Source organism: Magnolia sinica, chromosome 19 (assembly GCF_029962835.1).
Source record: "Magnolia sinica isolate HGM2019 chromosome 19, MsV1, whole genome shotgun sequence".
Taxonomy (NCBI): domain Eukaryota; kingdom Viridiplantae; phylum Streptophyta; class Magnoliopsida; order Magnoliales; family Magnoliaceae; genus Magnolia; species Magnolia sinica.
In genome coordinates, this window is record NC_080591.1 from 44,646,679 (window position 1) to 44,665,823 (window position 19,145).

Here is a 19,145-nt window from a genome sequence, read left to right on the forward strand (position 1 = left end):
ATGCAACTATTCTCCCATTGAAAAAATATGCCTAGCCCTCGTTTCACGGTACAGAAACTGCGGCATCACTATTTGTCTCACAAAATAACATTAATCTCACGATCAGGCCCAATAAAATACTTAATGACACGACCATTCCTGTCCGGAAGGCTAGCTAAGTGGATGTTGCTTCTTTTTGAGTTTACGATCACTTATGAACCGTCCAAGGCAGTGAAAGGACAGGCAGTCGCAGACTTTTTAGCAGCCCATCCTGTTCCAGACTGAAGAGATTACTGATAAGTTGACAGACGAGCAAGTGTTGCTAGTTGAGTCGCCTAGTCCTTGGCAGATGCATTTTGATGGTGCTTCCCAGGCGTCAAGTGCAGGCGTCTGAGTGATCTTTAATAGTCCCCATGGCAACCTGTTGTGATACTCTTTTGCGTTAAGTATGATGTGTACAAACAAGGAGACCAAATATAATGCTCTCGTCGTAGGGTTGGAAATAGCACGCAAGATGAAAATTCAAGCTCCGCAAATCTTTGGGAACTCCAAGCTGGTGATAAATCAGCTAACCGTGGAATTTAAAATAAGAAATCCAGAATTGTTACCCTATTGCCAACAAGCATGACAATTGTTGGAAGGATTTCATGACGTTGAAATTAAACACGTACCCCAACATGAAATTGCAAAAGCAAATGCATTAACCAGATTGATCACGGCTCTCTCGTCCCGACAAGAGCCCTCTAAGTGACAATTGAAGAACGGAGATTTTTGACGTCTCCTGAGTTTATGAACCCTAGAAACAAAATTTTGAAAATCAAAAAATCCTAAAATAAAAAATTAAATAAAAATAAAAAATAAAAAAACCTAGGCTAGAAAAACTCAAAAAACTAAAAAAATCTAACCAAAAACATAAATTAAACCTAGAAAAGCTAAACCTGATTGTGTTCAACGCCACTGCCCGCCAACAGAGCCAAAAACTTGTTCGCTTGTCACCCCAAGTGCAGGGTTACAAAGTAGTAATAACTCGGTGAGACCGATGTCAAATCCACGGGGAATGGGGGATAGTCTAAAACTAATCTAAGTTTAAGTGTTTGTCTGGGTTTTTAATCCAACAATTTAGGAAAGAGTTTTAAAACAAATAAATAAAAGACCAATGATCCAAGAATCCACTCATAGCAATCTCAATATTCAATTTACTGATTCAATGTATATTCAATTGGAATCGAAGTCCTATCCTATCCAATCAGAGGATAATTCAGTTAAACCATCATTCATGTATCAAACCAGATTTGAACTTCGATTGAATTGGTTCCCACATCATACACCAAAGTATTGATTGCAAGGAATTCAAAGCATCTATCGTGCCCGGAGTCAACGATAGATCAATAGATTTTATAGATCAATCCCTTACAAAATAGATAAGAAACTATTCTTAACTTGCCTAAGCATCCAATGTGCCCGGAGTCGACAATGGATCAAAATAAACTAGAAATACTTATTCATTCAAACCAAATATCAATGAATTGTTCAACATATAAACCAAATAACTTGAATCAAAGTAAACTAAACATTAACAATAACTACAAGCTTCTTCCCTTAGCCTTAGCTAAGAGATTAGCTAGTTATAGCTAACTCAAAAACAAAAGAAAAACTAAAACATCTACTAGAACCCGTGAAGAAATCGAAGTAGAAGAACGTTGTCAACGCTCCACCTGAGCCTTCTCTCCCTTTCCAAACCCTAAAAGATTATTTGGCATAGCCTATGAACTCCTTTAAATAGTTTTGGAACTCAATCTTTTGCACCGCCTCAGAAAAGTTTGCAAACCAACTTTGAATTTACGCAGTTACCACAGCTTTGATGCATGGCATCGAAGCTCCTTTGATGGCACCTTCGATGGCATCAAAGGATGCATGAATATGTCTAGCAAGAAAATCGAATTTTCCTTGATTTTTGTGATGGGATTGAAGTGGCTTCGATGGGATCGAAGTTGGCTTCATTGGCATCAAAACTATCATCGATAGTATCGAAGTCTGTTTTTGTAATTTTTTTTAGGACTGTTTTTCTAGCCCTGGAATTTCATAATATGATTTTTCTAGCCCTGAATTTTCGGGATACCTTTTCCTTGGTTTCTTCACTTCAAATCTTCGATTCCTTCATTCCTCACTTGATTTCCTTAGATCTTTGGTACTTGAATTCTTCAATATTATCCTCCATAAATCCAATTCTTCATTATCTTCTTTAAGCTTTAAATCCATCCTTTTAAGCACATATTCATCATAGGCTTCCAAATTACCTCGCATGACGAAAACATATATAATTAAATCGAATTAACACTTAAATGTCAGGATAACTAATGTAATTGAAGGGTTAAATATGCAATATTTGAGTCTCAACACGCGGTCACGTCCTTGCAAAAATCATCGGGCATGACTTCAATCGCATTCAGCGGGTTAATTTTGATTAGGACCTCCAAGTGCTCTTTTTATTATGGTTCTAGCCCACGCATTATAATGGTTGCATGAAGACAAGAAACCTCGAGTCCTGAACTACTCCATTCCCTGTAAGGAGTCCCTGGTGTGGAAGCATTGTACTGTTTCGAAGTAGTGAGTGATGATGAGGGTTGTGACATGGCATCCAAAATCACATGGGAGAAATTTTGCCTGTCTTTTGGCAGGAAACCTTCTACACCAAATGACCCTCCAGGATATGAGGTTCCCTCATGGCCTAATGGGCTGTCTAAAGAATCTTATTGTGTGTCATCTGATCAGTGGGCTCACTGTAGAGGATCGAAAGGTGGTGGTGCAAGTTCATGGGGATGATGATCATCTCATCCTTAAACGGACTATTGAACTTAATCATCTCCCGATGGACCTCCACACAGTCCATGTGTTCTGCAGAGGTTTCCTGTTAAACTCCTTGATTTTGTCATAGAGTTGCCGTTCTTTGTTCTTTGGTTGCTTCTTCTTTGAGAAAGTAGGAGTGGATTCTCTGTCGGATTATCTTGAACAGTCCGTCCATAGATTGGCGGTGGCCTTTAGCCAGTTCTCTCAGCCCGCCTCTCGACCCTCTCGAGGTCTTTCTACATCACCCATGATTATGGCTTGGCGAATAGGACTAGCAAAAAGAGCTATGCGATTGGAGAAGTTTATGATTGGAAGGCTTGGCTCTTTGAAGATAGAGGGGTATTTGGTTGTAGTCTTCACTCTCTTGCTAAGGCAATCCTCGGTTTGGGAGGATTGAAGGTTCTCAAGCTCAGACCTCTGAGAAAGGGTCGTGTGCTCTTGGGAGGCGCCGGATGATCTCTTGCCCCTTGCCATGAAGTCAAAATACGAGGGAGAAATAGGGTGAAATTTTGGCAAAGTCTTAACACTTAGAAAATTTTATGCTGAAGCAAATGGATGTTGCGCGGTCGCACAATGCAAAACAATTGTGCGGTCGTGCAAAAGTGGTATGTGACGCAGTCGCGCAATGGAGAAGCAGAGTCTGAGAAAGGTTAAAGTGAATTGAATGAAGGATCAGCTTATATAGGCAGCGAGACCCGATTATCTATTGCGCAAACCCCATTTTGAAACCATTTTCTTGGTGGGTTTCTTCCACAATCTGATCTACATTGTTCTTGCAATTTTTTGTGATTTTTCCTCGTGCAATCTCATGGAACCAAGAGCAAGACAGGTTGTACGTAAGGTACAAGCCGGTTCCTCTTCCCGATCGGCTCGTCTTGATGTGCAGACCCTACGGTCACTAGAGGATGACCCAAAAAATGTGTGAGATTTTTGCAGAAGGAGCATAATCATTAAAAGATTAGTCAATGTTGAACTCCTTTCCGAGGTTGGATGGGAAAATTTTCTGAATTGGGGCAGGATGGCTTATCGGCCCATCATACAAGGCATGTATGCCTCTATTACTAAAGTCTCTCTTGATGAATTATTTTTCAAAATTAAATGCTTATAAGATATTGTCACCATAACGCCTTCCACCATATCTGTCTTAATGGAAATTGAAATGGTAGAAGATGGAATACCAATTGCGGCTCTTTCAGGAAAAAAAAAATGTCTAATTCTGAAAAACAGTCACTTACCCAAGCGTTATGTGGATTTAATGCTTAATGGAGGTCTGGTAACGCCTTACCCACGAACCAATTATTTCCCAAATACTGCGGCTTGCATCGCATCTTCACTTCCAATGTATATCCTGGGGAAGGGAATAAGACTAATCTTACACCCTTTATGCTTCGTGTTATCCATGTTGTCATCACTGGTATGCGCATTTGTCTACCTTCTTTGATTTGTTATGCGATCATTCAATTTAGATTGCATCCCAAGCATGGTTTGATTCCGTTTGGACACCTTATGTCCTCTCTTGCACTTCAATGTCACATTCAAATTCCTTCGTTTGAAGCACCGGAATCCGAACTCCCATTTAATAATGCTAATTGTTAATCTTAATATGATGCAGCTTATTCCCCTTCCTAAACAAAGAGAAGATCAGGAAGAACCTCAAGAAGCAGATATCAACATGGACGACATCTTTGATGACTTGGAAGGTTCAGAAGAGGCAACTGACTCTGACTATCACCCCTCTCAATTTCATGAGAGGTTGTCTACTTTAGAAGAAAAAGTGGATGCTCTACAAGTATGCCAAGAATCATTAGTCCAAACTCAAAAATCAAATATGGAGTACATGAAAAAGTACTTTCATCAATTTAATAAGTGCCTGCACCATCCTCTTCAGAGTCAAGAGTGAGATATTTTATTTTCTTATTTGACTGGATCTATATAATCCTATATACTGATGGTTGGTTTGGATACTTTATTTGCTACTCTACTATATTCTCTGCTTTATATGATATTTTGCTTCAATTTACCCTGATCAATGCTATTCCTGAATTTCATTAAATCTTCATTTTCATTTCTTCCTTTGTCAACTTGTGACAAAAAGGGGGAGAAATGCGATGTGTATGGAATTTTACTTGAGATTATATTTTAGATGGCATATAACATGTTTTATTTCTCAGGGGGACCTATAGATGTACGAATGGTTATTGTGGAATACAAATGATTATTGAAACTACAGAGCTTCAATCTTGTTTTTGGTTGAGATCATGAGAATTTATTTGTGATATGTATGTATGTATGTTGGTGAATGTGTTGTGTATGTTATATATGTATTTTGTCACTATGCATGTATGTATGTTGGTGAATGTGTTGTGTATGTTATATATGTATTTTGTCACGAAATTGACAAAGGGGAAGATTGTAAGTGCTTATATGTTTAGTACACATAAGGTTGTCAAATTTCGTAAGACAAAGATACACAACGATACCGGTCAGATCGCAACTACACTTCATAAAGATCAGCTTATCATCTCAAGACGTCACTCGATTTCAAGATTATCAAGATTAGAAGATCTCTGTATTTGCCAACGAACAAGTGATATAACCCTAGAAAGACCTTAGGTTAGGTGCTTTCAAAAATTGTATACTTTGGGTTATCTATGGTGTAATTGCTCTGAAGTTCGGCCAGCCTAACCTCTTTGGCCAACCTAACTTCAAGTTCGGGCTAAATTTCAAAAATCTATTGCAAATTTGGCCAGCCTAACTTTTGGTTTACCTAGCCTAACTTGAAGTTCGACCAACCCAAGTGAAGTTCGGGTCAAATTCCAACAATGCAATTCTTGGATTTTCGCGAGAATTCGGCCAGCCGAATTTCGCCTTGGGCCAGCCGAATTTTGGATAAAACTTATCCCACGCAATCCGATAGCTGTTAGAACGAATTTGGTGGAATCCGGCAAGCCAAACCTATTCTTAGGCTAGCCAAATTTCCATATCCTTTGGCTATAAATAGGGACCTTCTCTCATTCTAAATTACAACGAAAAATCACTCTAAACCTTCTGCCAGGGAGAGAAGCTCAAGTCATCGTCAAGCTAATTGTGCAGTATTTATAAATTTATTTTAAGCTTATTCAATTCCCTTTCTCAAGCTAATCTCAATTATATTCTAGAAAGTAGTCTATACTCCACTTGAGAATTAAGATAATTGAATCTGTAGCATTAGGGTTTTTCATTTTCTAAAATATTTTAGAACCCTATACTCTTTCTAGTTGAGCGAATATTGCCTCCTCTACATTCAAAAAAGAAGATTTTCTGCTACAAGCTTCGACTGCATCTTCGAATCTACATTTAAAGATAAGTACAGTGTTTATTTTATTTCATTTAGATTTTTCTAAGATAACCTGTGAAAATTTCAGTGGGTTGATTTGTGATAGCCCGTGAAAATCACAAAAAGGGTTTTATTGTGGTGAGCCCGTGAAAATCACAAGAACTATATAAAGGTTGCTAAGGTGAACCTGTGAAAACCTTGAAATGGTGAAAGCCAAAATTACGTGGGTAGTAATTTTGAGAGTGGACTAGGTGTAGTTTTTAAGCAACGAACCACTATAACCCCTTGTGCCTTGTGGTGAATGCTTATTTCTTTATTTGTGGTGAATGTCATATTTATTTCATTCTTTGTGGTGAATATTATATTTATTCTATCTTCTCTTGCTAGTTTGAAAGATTGATTTCAAAGAAGTCGTAAAATAAGGTTGTCCTGCCTAAAATTTTAGGTGAAAGTTGTCCTACGAATTATTTGCAATCAAGGTTTCAATACTTGGGCAATTGAGATCATATATTCCGCTTTTATTTCGATTATTCACCCCCTTCTAGGACATCGATAGCTTGTCTTTTCTGCTATTATTGAATGTGGATACTTTGTTTCTGGTCGAAACACCCATATGGTCCTCAACAGTTCCCCCCTGCTACCTTGAAGAAGCTCTATCCTCGCAATGTGAGACCATTCAAAATCAAAAAGAAGATTAGTACCAATGCTTATGTTTTAGATCTCCCACCAGATTTCATCTATTGTAAGCACCGTGCTGACGATAGTATCGAAGAACAAACCATCACACTTCTAACCATTTTGCCACCTACAGACACAATGGTTAATGTTCTCTTAACTAGATTGTCTCCATGCGCTAAGGTGGTTATCAGAAGTTTCTCGTTTGTTGACAAAGACAACCTCTCTCCGATGCTACATGGATCACAGCTACAGACTTCCAACACCCGAATCCTGACCTCTATGAGCAATATAAGGGCAGAGTTCCTTAAAGGCAGAGAGGGCTAATGTAAGCTAAATTGTGCCCACGATGCATGGGCCAAGCCTAGGCACATTAAGCCCAAGCCCAAGCCCCATAATTGCCCCATCAATAAGGAGGCCCAAGCCTCATATTTAGGTAGCTAGTTAGCGAAATCAATAAGCTAGCTATGCAATAATCAATCAGTCAAATCTTCCTAATTGCATTCTTATCCCTTAGACATCTCTTTATTACTTTCCATTTTTGTAATAAGTATTTGGTTGTCAATGATATTATGAATCGTCCTTACTTGTACGTCTCAAAGCTTATGAGATATTCTCTCTTGGTTATCTTACAGTATTTTACTTTTTTTCTTGAAATGTCAACAATCAGCAACCTAGTTGGTTTTTCTTTGAGGAATTCGGAATTGGTAAGTGTTTGTGATTGGGAGATTTTCTTTTCTTTTTTGGTAGAGTATTTAAATTTAGGAGATTTGAATATTCAATATAAGGGTTTGTTATTGATTATCGATTGATGATTGAAATTGAGTTTTAGCCATAAGGTTATCCTCGATATTATTTTCCGACAAGCGAATTTTCCCCGGTTTTGCAAAAGGAACCTACTTGATTCCTGTTGAGTTGCTCATAGAATCCATCTTTTCATTGGCTATTGCCAACCATTACTGAGACACTAGCAAGGATGCATGGACAAGTTCTTTCAAGACAACTGCCGCTATTGTTCGTCACCCTTTTACTAGAGCCATTTGTGTCATGGATTTGTCAGAAATGAGACTGCATCAAGAACTCAGCTACACAAAGTACTACCTTGGAAGGAATGAAATCACGAGGCAGTAGTAAACTTTAATAGTTGGCCATGCAATTTGGAGAAGTAAATCACAAATGCAATCTAGAGTAAATCCCATATGCAAACTCTTGCCATGTGACTAAGAAGATGGTATCACAGTCACAGAGACAAATTCTTTCCATGATCTCATAAGAGGGAAAAACAAAAACATGGATAAGACTAGTAAAAATGCATCCAAAGAATTGGACAACTAACCTAAAATTTAGATTTCCCTTACTCAACAATAATCCTTCGCATCATTCAAGTATCATCATCATCATAGCATTGTCTTGGCATCTTGACACCAACTTGACACTAGCTTATCTTATTTTGCTAACGATCCCATCTAAGGCCTTGTCCTTGGTAGGTGAACAAACCTTCATATCTCATCTTTCATATATCACGACTTAAAAAGATGTTAGTACTGTTGCTAAATCAGCTTCTACACTCAAGTAATATGAAAATCTAAAGAACCATACAATTGAGCACATAACAAAGAGTGCAACATGGAAGACGTTACCCAGTCCTTGAAATTCACTTTCAGATTTACACTGTTGAGTAGGAGCTGCTTTTCGACATGGGAGGATAGAGGTGTAGTAAAGACCATGTATGTTAAGTTGGCTAAATTTCTGCAATCAAGGATTTCAAACTCAGTTACAGAGAGTGAAGCACATGGGGATTGAAACTATAAAACTCTTGGCTTGGTTTCGGGGGGTTGACTATGAAAGGTGATTACTGAAACTAAAGTCTTTTGTATTTTGGAAAGGCCACTGAAACTAAGTCATTTGGATAAGTTTTTAGATGAATTAAAATTGACCATTGGAATATATTGGTAACTGACACATTAGGGGCCAGGATTGGGCATAATTTCGGATCAGGCTCAGTGTGCTATTATTTCCTTTCATCTTTTATCCAAGGGGTTTTTTTTATTGATCGGCTTATCCAGGAGGATTTAAATAGGACAATCTGGTACATGGTCATGCATCTTCAAGATTTCATGCAGTTGAAACTTATCAGGATGAAGGCCCTTCAAAGTCACCATTGCATTCTGAACCTGCGAGTCTATTATTCATTTCAGCTGTCAATATAACTCTTCTCCAATTCAATAATTACTTCCTCTGTGACTTTAGTTTCTGAACATACTCAATGTCAGTATAAAGTCGAGACATTTTAGTTAGCAGGCGGAACCACCTTACAGTGACCCAAAACATTCATCTGGTGGACTGGCCCCATTGTGGATAGGGCAACATGCAAGAAACAAGACAGGCAATCCTAGTGATGATCTGATTTTTGGAATGGAAATGGACATTGAAATGGATGTCCGTCTACAACCAAAATCATAGCTTGAATTGATCAATGGAAGAGAGCTTTTTGTTATATTGCCTGTCAAGAACAGCCCACAGGCCACAACTTGCAAAGAACTGCATTAGCAAAAGCAACAGTCTTGGAAGCCAAGTTACATATTTCCTCTTGGAAATGCAAAGCATCTTCGGCTCATTGTCCGCCCATGGTGGGACCAGCCAGATGAACAGTATAGGTCACAGGAAATTTTAACAATCGCAATCTCAGCAGAAGCCAGAACTGGCAGTGAATATCATGGACTCCCATCAAGTTGAAGTATTAAGAAAATGAAAATGGCTAAATGGAAGAGAACTATTAGGATGCTTGGTGTGATCATTGATTGAAGAGGGGATTCATGAAACGTGTGATGACATGGCACATGTGTTAGATATTCCAGCCCTTCATTCGGCAAGGTCTTTTAGGGTTTAGGCGGAAAGATAGAAAATTAATCACTTAAAGATAGGCTTAAGGCGCGTTACGATGTTGCTATCTTTAGGGCGATATTCCCACCCTATTATTGACTAAACCAATTTGCAAGAGGGTTACAGCAAATCCGCCTCCAAGATACAATAAGTCTCTTCTCCAAGACCGGAGAAATGTGGGTTTCGGCCTGCAAAACCGAAAAACCGCACCCCGTACACACTTTTACAGCGTACACCCCTGACTTTTGTGTTGTTACGATTTACCCCCTGAAAATTGTTTGCAATTTACTCCCTGAAAAACTGTTTGCAGTTTAGCGCCTGAAAACTATAACTTTTCAAAAACCATCCAAAACCGAAAATGAAGAAGAAGAAGAAGAAGATGGAGAGGAGATTGTTGGAATTATGATTTTTGGATTGACCTAAAGATGGGTTTATATAGAATCACAAGAGATGTTTTAAGACCCTTTTCATGAAAAGACATCTTCTTTCATGGTATCTTTTCAACAATGGCATCCCTTCACCATTTCAAATTCAAACGATGCTCCCTTTACCAAGAGGCTCCACTATTCACAAATGAATGGTCACCAACAATCACCAAAAGCCACGACTCTTTTTCTAAATTCTCTTTTATAAAACAAAATTATTTTGAAAAAAAAAAAAACCCAACAATCCCCCACTATTTTTCAAAATACAGAGGTCAGGGTATGTAAGGAAAATATGTGCATAGGAGAAGGTGTCTTATGAACTTGAACCTTTACTTAGTGTAAACAAATCAAAGTTGTATCAAAATCCTTAATGACTGTAGTCTTGAACTAAGTATTTTATATGACACAACCGGACATGCCACACGCACATATATTTCAATTGACATGTGTTCTAAAATTATAGCACATTAACAGCCTTGTGCTCTGTCTTGGATTCATGAGTTCATGAGAGTAGCAAAAACTCTCGAACATCAGGAAGCGGCCCCACTTCCGATACTCATATAGGTGAGTCTTTATGAATGCCCCTGTAAATATAGCACCCTTGAAAGGACTCATTAAGAGCAGCGGCTCATCCTCTTTTTCATCATTACAAGTACCCTGCACTATACATAACTCTAGGAATAAGACAGACAGAAAACGTATAGTGCTGTTTCAGATACTTCCTGCGAGCTACTTTGCCCATTGAACTTATTAACTTAGGTTGGGTTTTCCTCATCTGGTGTCTGTGAAATTGGCTTAAATCTCATTCATCTTGATGTTCTACTGACAACATCCCTTGCCAGTCCCTTAGTGTACAGGTCCGCTAGATTTTGGATAGATCGTACATATGGTATTATTATAACATCGTCACCAAGTAGTTGTCGCACAAAACTATGCCTTAGACCGATATATCTAGATTTTCGGTTATAAGTCTTGTTATATGCCTTTGACAGTGTCACTTTACTATCACAGTAGATAGATACCGGTGGCAAAGGCCTTACCAATAATGGCATTTCTAATAACAAGTTTTTTAACTACTCTGCCTCTTTACTACTAGCCGCCAAAGCTATGAATTCAAATTTCATGATAGAGTGAGATATGCAAGTTTGTTTCTTGGATTCCCAATAAATGGCAGCTCCTCCAAGTATAAAAATCCATCCACTGGTAGACTTGGATTCATTAGAATCAGTGACCCAATTTGCATCACTATACCCTTCAAGCATACTAAGATAACTAGAAAAATATAAACCATAGTCAATTATTTTCCTCAAGTATCTTAGTATTCTAAAGATAGCATTTCAATGATCTAATCTTGGATTACTTGTAAACCTACTCAATTTACCTACTGCAAAAGCAATATCAAGTTGAGTAGAAATCATAGCATACAAAAGACTACCTATCACCTTGGAATACTCTAACTGAGATACACTACGACCTTCATTTTTAATTAACTTGATATTAGAATCAAAAGGATTAGAAACTGGGCTCTTATCATAGTGATCAAACTTTTTAAGTATCTTTTCAATATAATGTGATTAAGATAGATTTATACCATCATTGTTTCTTAATAACTTGATATCTAGAATCACATTAACTCCATCCATATCCTTCATATCAAAACTAGATGATAAGAATCTTTCAGTGTTATTTATAACTTCTAAACATGTTCCAAAGATTAACATATCATTTACATAGAAACATATAATTACTCTTTTATTATCAGATAATTTCGAATATACACATTTATCAAATTCATTAATCTTAAAGTCATATGAGGTGACTACTTTATCGAATTTTTCATGCCATTGCTCAAGTGCTTGTTTAAGTCCATATAGTGACTTGATAAATTTACACACTTTATTTTCCTGTCCTGGAACTATAAAACCTTCTAGTTGCTCCATATAAACCTCTTCATCGAGGTTACCATTTAGAAAAGTTGTCTTTACATCCATCTGATGAATTTCCAACTTATAGATGGATGTTAGAGCAACTAAAACTCGGATAGTTGATATCCTTGCTACTAGAACATGGGTATCAAAAAAATCAATACCTTTTTGTGTAAATCCACTAGCCACTAATCTGGCCTTAAACCTTTCTGTGGTTCCATCTGGTCTTAGTTTTCTTTTGAAAATCCATTTACAGCATATTGGTTTTGATCCTAGGGGCAGATCCATAAGTTTTCATGTTCCATTTTACAATATATAATTCATCTCATCGTTTATAACTTCCTTCCAAAAATAAGCATCCTGAGATCTAAGTGCATCATCTATTGTTATCGGATTATTTTTTATGTTATATACCAACATGGTTTCCTCTATTATGTTTTCTTTATCTCTTTCTATTAACAGTATCTCTTTCTATTAATAGAAGGTAGAAATTGGGTCCGAAAGATGTACCTGTTGATCCTCTTGGTCATTCTAATTTTTATGTCCTCTTTATCGAGATTGTTAATATCTTGAGATATTTGAGAACTACTGTTTATACTAGGATCTTGATATCTTGTCTCTTTTCTAGTTACAAAAGAGAATGAGTTTTCATAAAACTCAGCATCTTTAGATTCTATTGTAGTGTTTACTGGGATCGCATGATTAGATTCTACAACTAGAGACCTATAAGCCTTACTATTTTGTGCATATCCTATGAAAATACACTCAAGAGATCTCAACCCTATCTTAGGTTTTTTAGACTCAGTAAAACTAACTAAGGCTCTACAACCCCATACCTTGAAGTATGAGATGTTAGGAATCCTATTCTTCCACAGTTCATATGAAGTCTTACAAGTCTTAGAGTGAGATATCCTATTAAATATATGACAGGTAGTCAATAGGGCTTCTCTCCAAAATCCTGAACTTCATTTTGCATTATTGAGCATAGAGTTTACCATGTCTATGAGAGACCTGTTTTTTTGTTCTGTTATACCATTTTGTTGGGGTGAATAGGGAGTTGTAATTTGGTGAATTATACCATGAGTTTTGCAAAACTCTGAGAATTCTAAGGATAAATATTCTCCTCCCCTGTCCGACCTTAGGATTTTAATATTTCGGTCTAAATGATTCTCTACTTCTGCTTTTTATATCTTGAATTTTTGTAATGCCTCATCTTTATTTTTCAATAAGTATAATAGGGTATAACGGGAAAAATCATCTATAAAGGTTATGAAATACCTCTCTCTCTCTCTCTCTCTCTCTCTCTCTCTCTCTCTCTCTCTCTCGTTATTAAACCGCTCATTTCTCATATGTCACTATGAACTAGGTCTAGGAGTTGTGATTCTCTTTCCACCTTAAGAAACGATTTTCTAGCTATTTTGGATTGTACACAAATACTACATTTGTTATTAGGTTTTGTATACTTAGGAATTAGATTAAGATGGGTCCTTGCTCTTGCTCCAGTGATAGACTCTTAGGAGTTTCAACACCTGGTGAAGGGTTCGAGTACCCATAGGTGGTGAAATCCCACTACGGTGTGAGTGTGTGGCGGTGTGTGTGCGTGTTATAAAAATAAAAAAATAAAAATAAAAACAAAGAATTAGATTAAGATATAGACATATTATCCATACTACGATAACTAATATGTTCTAATCTAGCATGCTAAACATCATGTGAATCAAGCATATAAACGGAAGAAAAATTTTCATTCATAAGGTTCAACTTGAACATTTCATTGGATACATAGCTATTCCCTACATATACCCCATTTTTAGACATAATCAATTTATCAGATTCAAATAGGAGTCTGAATCCAAACTTAGTCAGTAGACTAGTTGATATAAGATTCTGCTTAATATCTGGTACATACAGCACATCGTTCGGAGTAAGAACTTTTCTAGAAGTTAAAAGTCTTACTTTCTCTTTTCCTACAACATTGGATGTGGAGGCATTCCCCATATATAGTTCTTGATTATCCCCCACTATTTCGTAGGAATTGAACATGTTGTAAATGTTTGGTAGCGTCAGAATCTACCCACCATTCAACATCCCCATTCACCATATTAACTTCAAAGATGACAGTTGCCAGATTCATGTCTTCCATCATATTGACTTGCCGTTTCTTTTCTTTCATTTTCTTTTTGTATTTTCAGCAATCTTTCTTAAAGTGACCAGGAATTTTGCAAAAGAAACATAAACCCTTCTTAGATGTGTTCTTTTTAAACCCTTGGTTATTAGGTTTGAACCAATCATCTTTCTTAAAAGGTGGCTTCTTCGATTTCCGATTCACAATTTTCTCGACTATATTAACGTTACTTAGGGCCTCATGTGGCTCTTCCTTTTTGTCACGGATCCTAGATTCTTCTTCTATTCGAAGAAACATTAGGAGGTCCTCAAAGGACATTTTCTGTTTTTTCTGTTTCAATGATTTTCTAATATCCTTCTATTTAGGTGGAAGTTTGGCTATTATGGTGGATACTTGGAAGGATTCGTTGAGATTAATGTCATCGGCAATAATCTATAGGATGATAACTTGTAACTTATGTACTTGATCAAGACAGGTTTTCCATCTAACATTTTGAATTCTAAAAACTAACTTACAAAAAATTTTTTGTTGCCCTCGTCCTCTAATGTGTATTTGGTGAGCAACGCCTGCCACAAATCCTTAGCGGTCTTCTTTTGACGGTAAAGAGCATACAACGAGTCCGAAAGCGCGTTGAAGATATGACCTTTGTATAGGTAGTTGTTACGCTTCAAATCTTATCGCTTTTGAATTTATTCTGTCGTATCATTGTTAGATGGTCGTGAAGGAGGATATTGAGTGAGCACGTGATCCAACTTGAGTGATGTAAGGAAGAGATGCACCATTGATTGTCATCAAAGAAAATTTGAGCCGTCAAACGGTGTAATTCAAAAAATGTCAGGATGACCCATAGAAGAGGTCATAATATCGCCTTAAAAATTGTTAGGGTTTAGGCGGAAAGAAAAATAATCACTTAAATATAACCTTAAGGTGCGTTACGATGTTGCTATCTTTAAGGCGATATTCGCACCCTATTGGTGATTAAACCAATTTGCAAGAGGGTTACAACAAATCCGCCTCCAGGATACAATAAGCCTCTTCTCTAAGATTGGGGAAATGTGGGTTTCGGCCTGCAAAATCAAAAAACTGCACCCCGAACACACTGTTACAGCGTACACCCCTGATTTCTATGTTGTTACAATTTACCCCCTGAAAACTGTTTGCAATTTACTACCTGAAAAGTTGTTTACAGTTTGGTGCCTGAAAACTGTAACTTTTCAAAAACCATCCAAAATTGAAAATGAAAAAGAAAGAGAAGATGGAGAGGAGATTATTGGAATTGTGATTTTTAGATTGACCCAAAGATGGGTTTATATAGAATCACAAGAGATGCTTTAAGGCCCTTTTCATGAAAAGACATTTTCTTCCATAGTGTCTTTTCAACAATGGTGGTGTCTTTTCAACAATGGCATCCCTCCACCATTTCAAATTCAAATGATGCTCCCTTTACCTAGAGGCACCACCATTCACAAATGAATGGTCACCAACAATCACCAAAAGCCACGACTCTTTTTCTAAATTCTCTTTTATAAAACAAAATTATTTTGAAAAGACCCAACAAGGTCCATTGGTGAACATTCCCTGGCCCAGAAATCTAGCTGGCCACTCATCAGGTGGGTCAAACAAATGGAATAAAAATGGACGGTTAGAAGAAAGATGACTATGGTCTCCATAAAAGCACAAGTGGCGGCCCACCTGGTAAGTGGACTGGCTTGATTTTGGGCCAGGGAATTGATGAGTGGTGGGAATGGGTGAGGGAATCGCCTCAGCATTTCGGGAAAAAAAAAAAGGGAAGGAGAAGAAGTCAAAATATACTGACTGTTAGGTACGTGGGTAAGGCAGATGCCCGTTGAAGAAAGCGCCTCCTGATTCGAGCGAGAGAGCTGGGAAACGTCCCCGAACGCGGTGATCGTGACCGGACCCTTGATTCCATTGGCTCTGAGGGCAGAAGTAATACGGTTGCTCACCTTGAAGACGTTGACGCCGGTGGGGACAGAGCAGTTCTCAAAGTCCCACCACACCGAGACTTTCACATTACGGCTGTCATCATCGTGATGGCGCCAGGAAATAGATGAAGAAGAAGAAGAAGAGAGTCCTCCTCTCTTCTTCTGTAATTCTTCGGTAGAGCTGGAATGGAAGAGAATGAAAGAAAAAGAGCGGAAGAAGGCCGGAGAAGGAGAAGAAGAGAAAGAAGAATAGGAAAAGAGGATTTTTGAAGTTAGGGTTTTCATGGTTAGATGGAGAGAAGTTTGGTGATGTGCATTTCTTTCTTATTGCCGGTGTATGAGCGGAAGGGTGTTGTATGCCGGAGGGGGGCGACACGACCGCCTTAAACCCTGCTTTAAGCCCTACAGCACGTGCGTTGCGTACGTGCCCACGATGATAAATCACCACCATTTTGAAAATGGTTCTACCGCACTAATACTTGCGCATCCGAGCATAGAAGGTATTTTTACGCTGATCGATGGACTCAAATTATACCACAAGCAAGCATGGGGAGAAGTCTAACGGAAGATTTTCGGCTACAATGATGACCTTGTGCTTAATAGTAAAAAAGGTCAAGTCTGGTAAGATATGCATTGGAACACGGGCTCTCTCTCTCTCTCTCTCTCTCTCTATATATATATATATAAAAGAAATGCTCACACACAGCTGGTTGGGCGCTATGTATTGGCCAAACTAGCTACGCATTTAATATGAGAGAGAGGGTATTTGCTTCACCTTAGCTTTTTAAGGGGTCTCTTGAGAATAATCCCTAGCTTGGGTGGGCCCCACTGCGGTTTTAATGTAAAATTCACCTTGACCATCATATATGTCAACCCATGTTAGACCTAGGAACCAAAAATCAACTCTATCCATGGCTCAAGTGGATTGCACAAATGGAAATAGTGTGCGAAAAAAGCTTACCTTCTAAAATAATTCTTTTGATGAGGTACACTTAAATCAAGTATGGCCCTAATTTTTTAGTTCAACGTCTAACCTTTTGGTGTGGCATGTAATGGTTGGAGTTGATTTAATTTACTCATGATTGTGAGTATTATAAAAATCAGAGGTTGACATCTCTCCCTCTACTGTTCTATTGGTGTGGCCTACCTGAATCAATAGTCAGTTTGATATTTTATACCAAGACATAGAATGAGATGACACATCTGACGATCATACTAGATGTCACATGCACATCGCGATGGACCCAATAAAAATAAGGTTATACATTCCTCTTCAGTCGTTAACTTTCTTCGGGCTCTATTACAAGAAAAAAGTGCTTATTATATTTTTTCGAAAGAAAAAAAAAAAAGTGGATTAAGTGCGTCCCCTTCCTCATGCAACACAATTCGTCCCTGATCATGCAGCCCACGTTGATGTAGGTATTGTATATCCACACTGTCTATTGGTCTTATTAGCTCATTTTAGAACATTGATCTAAAAAATGAAGTGGATATTGAACTCTTACCATTAAAAATTTCCTAAGGCTCACCATAATTTTTTACTTGCGAGCCAACTTATTGATAAGTTCAAAAAGACCTTGATGAAATAAATTAAAAATAAAAAACAAATTTCAGCTTGATTCAAAACTTTTGGCCCACAAAAAGTTTTTAATGGCTAATCACCACAGTTTCTATGGTGTGGTCCACCTAAGAATTTTATCTACTTTATTTTTTGAATCATGTCCTATCATGAGCTGAAAATATAGATGTAGGGCATGGATATACAATACGTATATCAAGGTAGGCCCCAGGGTTAGGGATGTACAGTACTACTTGAGGATAGGCTGCACCTAATCCACTCCCACTTTTTTCGAAACACGCACCTTTTCTCTCGAAATCTGAAGAAGTTTAACAAAGGGAGAAAAGGCCTACCTTGATTTTTGATATGGCCTACAGAGTTATATATATGAGATCTACTCCGACCATCAGATGTGCAATCTCATTGTAGGTCTAGAGCCGAAATATAAGGTAGACTTGTAATTCAAGTGAGCCACACCAATAGAACATTTGAGGAAGAGATGTCCACCTTTGATTTTTACAGGACCCCAATTATAAATATGTAAAATCCACTCCAACCATTAGATGAGACTGAAAATTCTAGGTGTGGGACCGAAAAATAAGATCCACAGGTGATTTAAGTGGGCCTCATCAAATGAATTATTTTGGAGGGTGAGATATTTCAGCACACTGTTTCCAACTATGCGATCCACCTGAACCACCAATGGGGTTGATTTTCAGTCCATAAGTCTAACATCGGGTGACACACATGATGGTCAGATGGATTTTACATTAACGCCACAAAAGGGCCCACCCAAGCCATTAACCATTTTGAAAGACCCGTTTGAAAGGTAACGTGAAACAAAGTCCTATCTCCATCTCAACATTAATTAGCATTAATTAATCGAACTAGTTGGACGGTCCAACTAGTTGTGTGTGAGCATCTCTCTCTCTCTCTCTCTATCTCTCTCTCTCTCTCTCTCTGTGTGTGTAACACCCCGTACTTTTCAGTAGTATCGGGTGTTACCATGTAACCTAACATATTATAAATACTGACCTAGCTTTTGTGAACGTTCTCCCACATCAGTCCTAAGTCTAATCATGGTAAGTAATCTCCATCCATAGGTCAAGCTATCCACCCATTAGCCTTCAAGATGAATTATCAATCGATCAGATCCACTATTCATCGGGTTTACATCGGTCTATCCTTTGAAAATACACATCAGATTATTGTCTTCATATTCAACTCACATATCTCACTTAAACATTCTTAAAATCCCTAGGGTTATTGATAGCTAAATACGGGTCAATCTAACCGTTGGATCATTTGAAGGGTTAAGATGTCGAGATTGGTCACTAGATGTTCTTGTGTTGTGGCCCACTAAACAGTTAAAATACTTTAAGAATTAAGCATACGACTCATAGATGTTATTCTACTGCAAGAACAACTCTGTTTAAAAGTAGACTCTATAATTTTAAAATAATAATAAT

At 37.7% G+C, this 19,145-nt stretch overlaps 1 protein-coding gene across 2 annotated transcripts in view; it reads right to left on the reverse strand.

The window, feature by feature from the left end:
* Positions 1–16,589, reverse strand: part of LOC131234333 (uncharacterized) — a 55,029-nt gene extending 38,440 nt beyond the window's left edge. Inside the window, exon 1 of one of the 2 annotated variants that reach the window (XM_058231137.1) lies at positions 15,992–16,589. In XM_058231137.1, the coding sequence (XP_058087120.1) occupies positions 15,992–16,403 (412 nt within the window). In that variant the 5' untranslated portion in view covers positions 16,404–16,589. The remainder of the gene's footprint in view (positions 1–15,991) is intronic. The other variant, XM_058231138.1, reaches the window with a different exon arrangement.
* Positions 16,590–19,145: the final 2,556 nt, after the last annotated feature.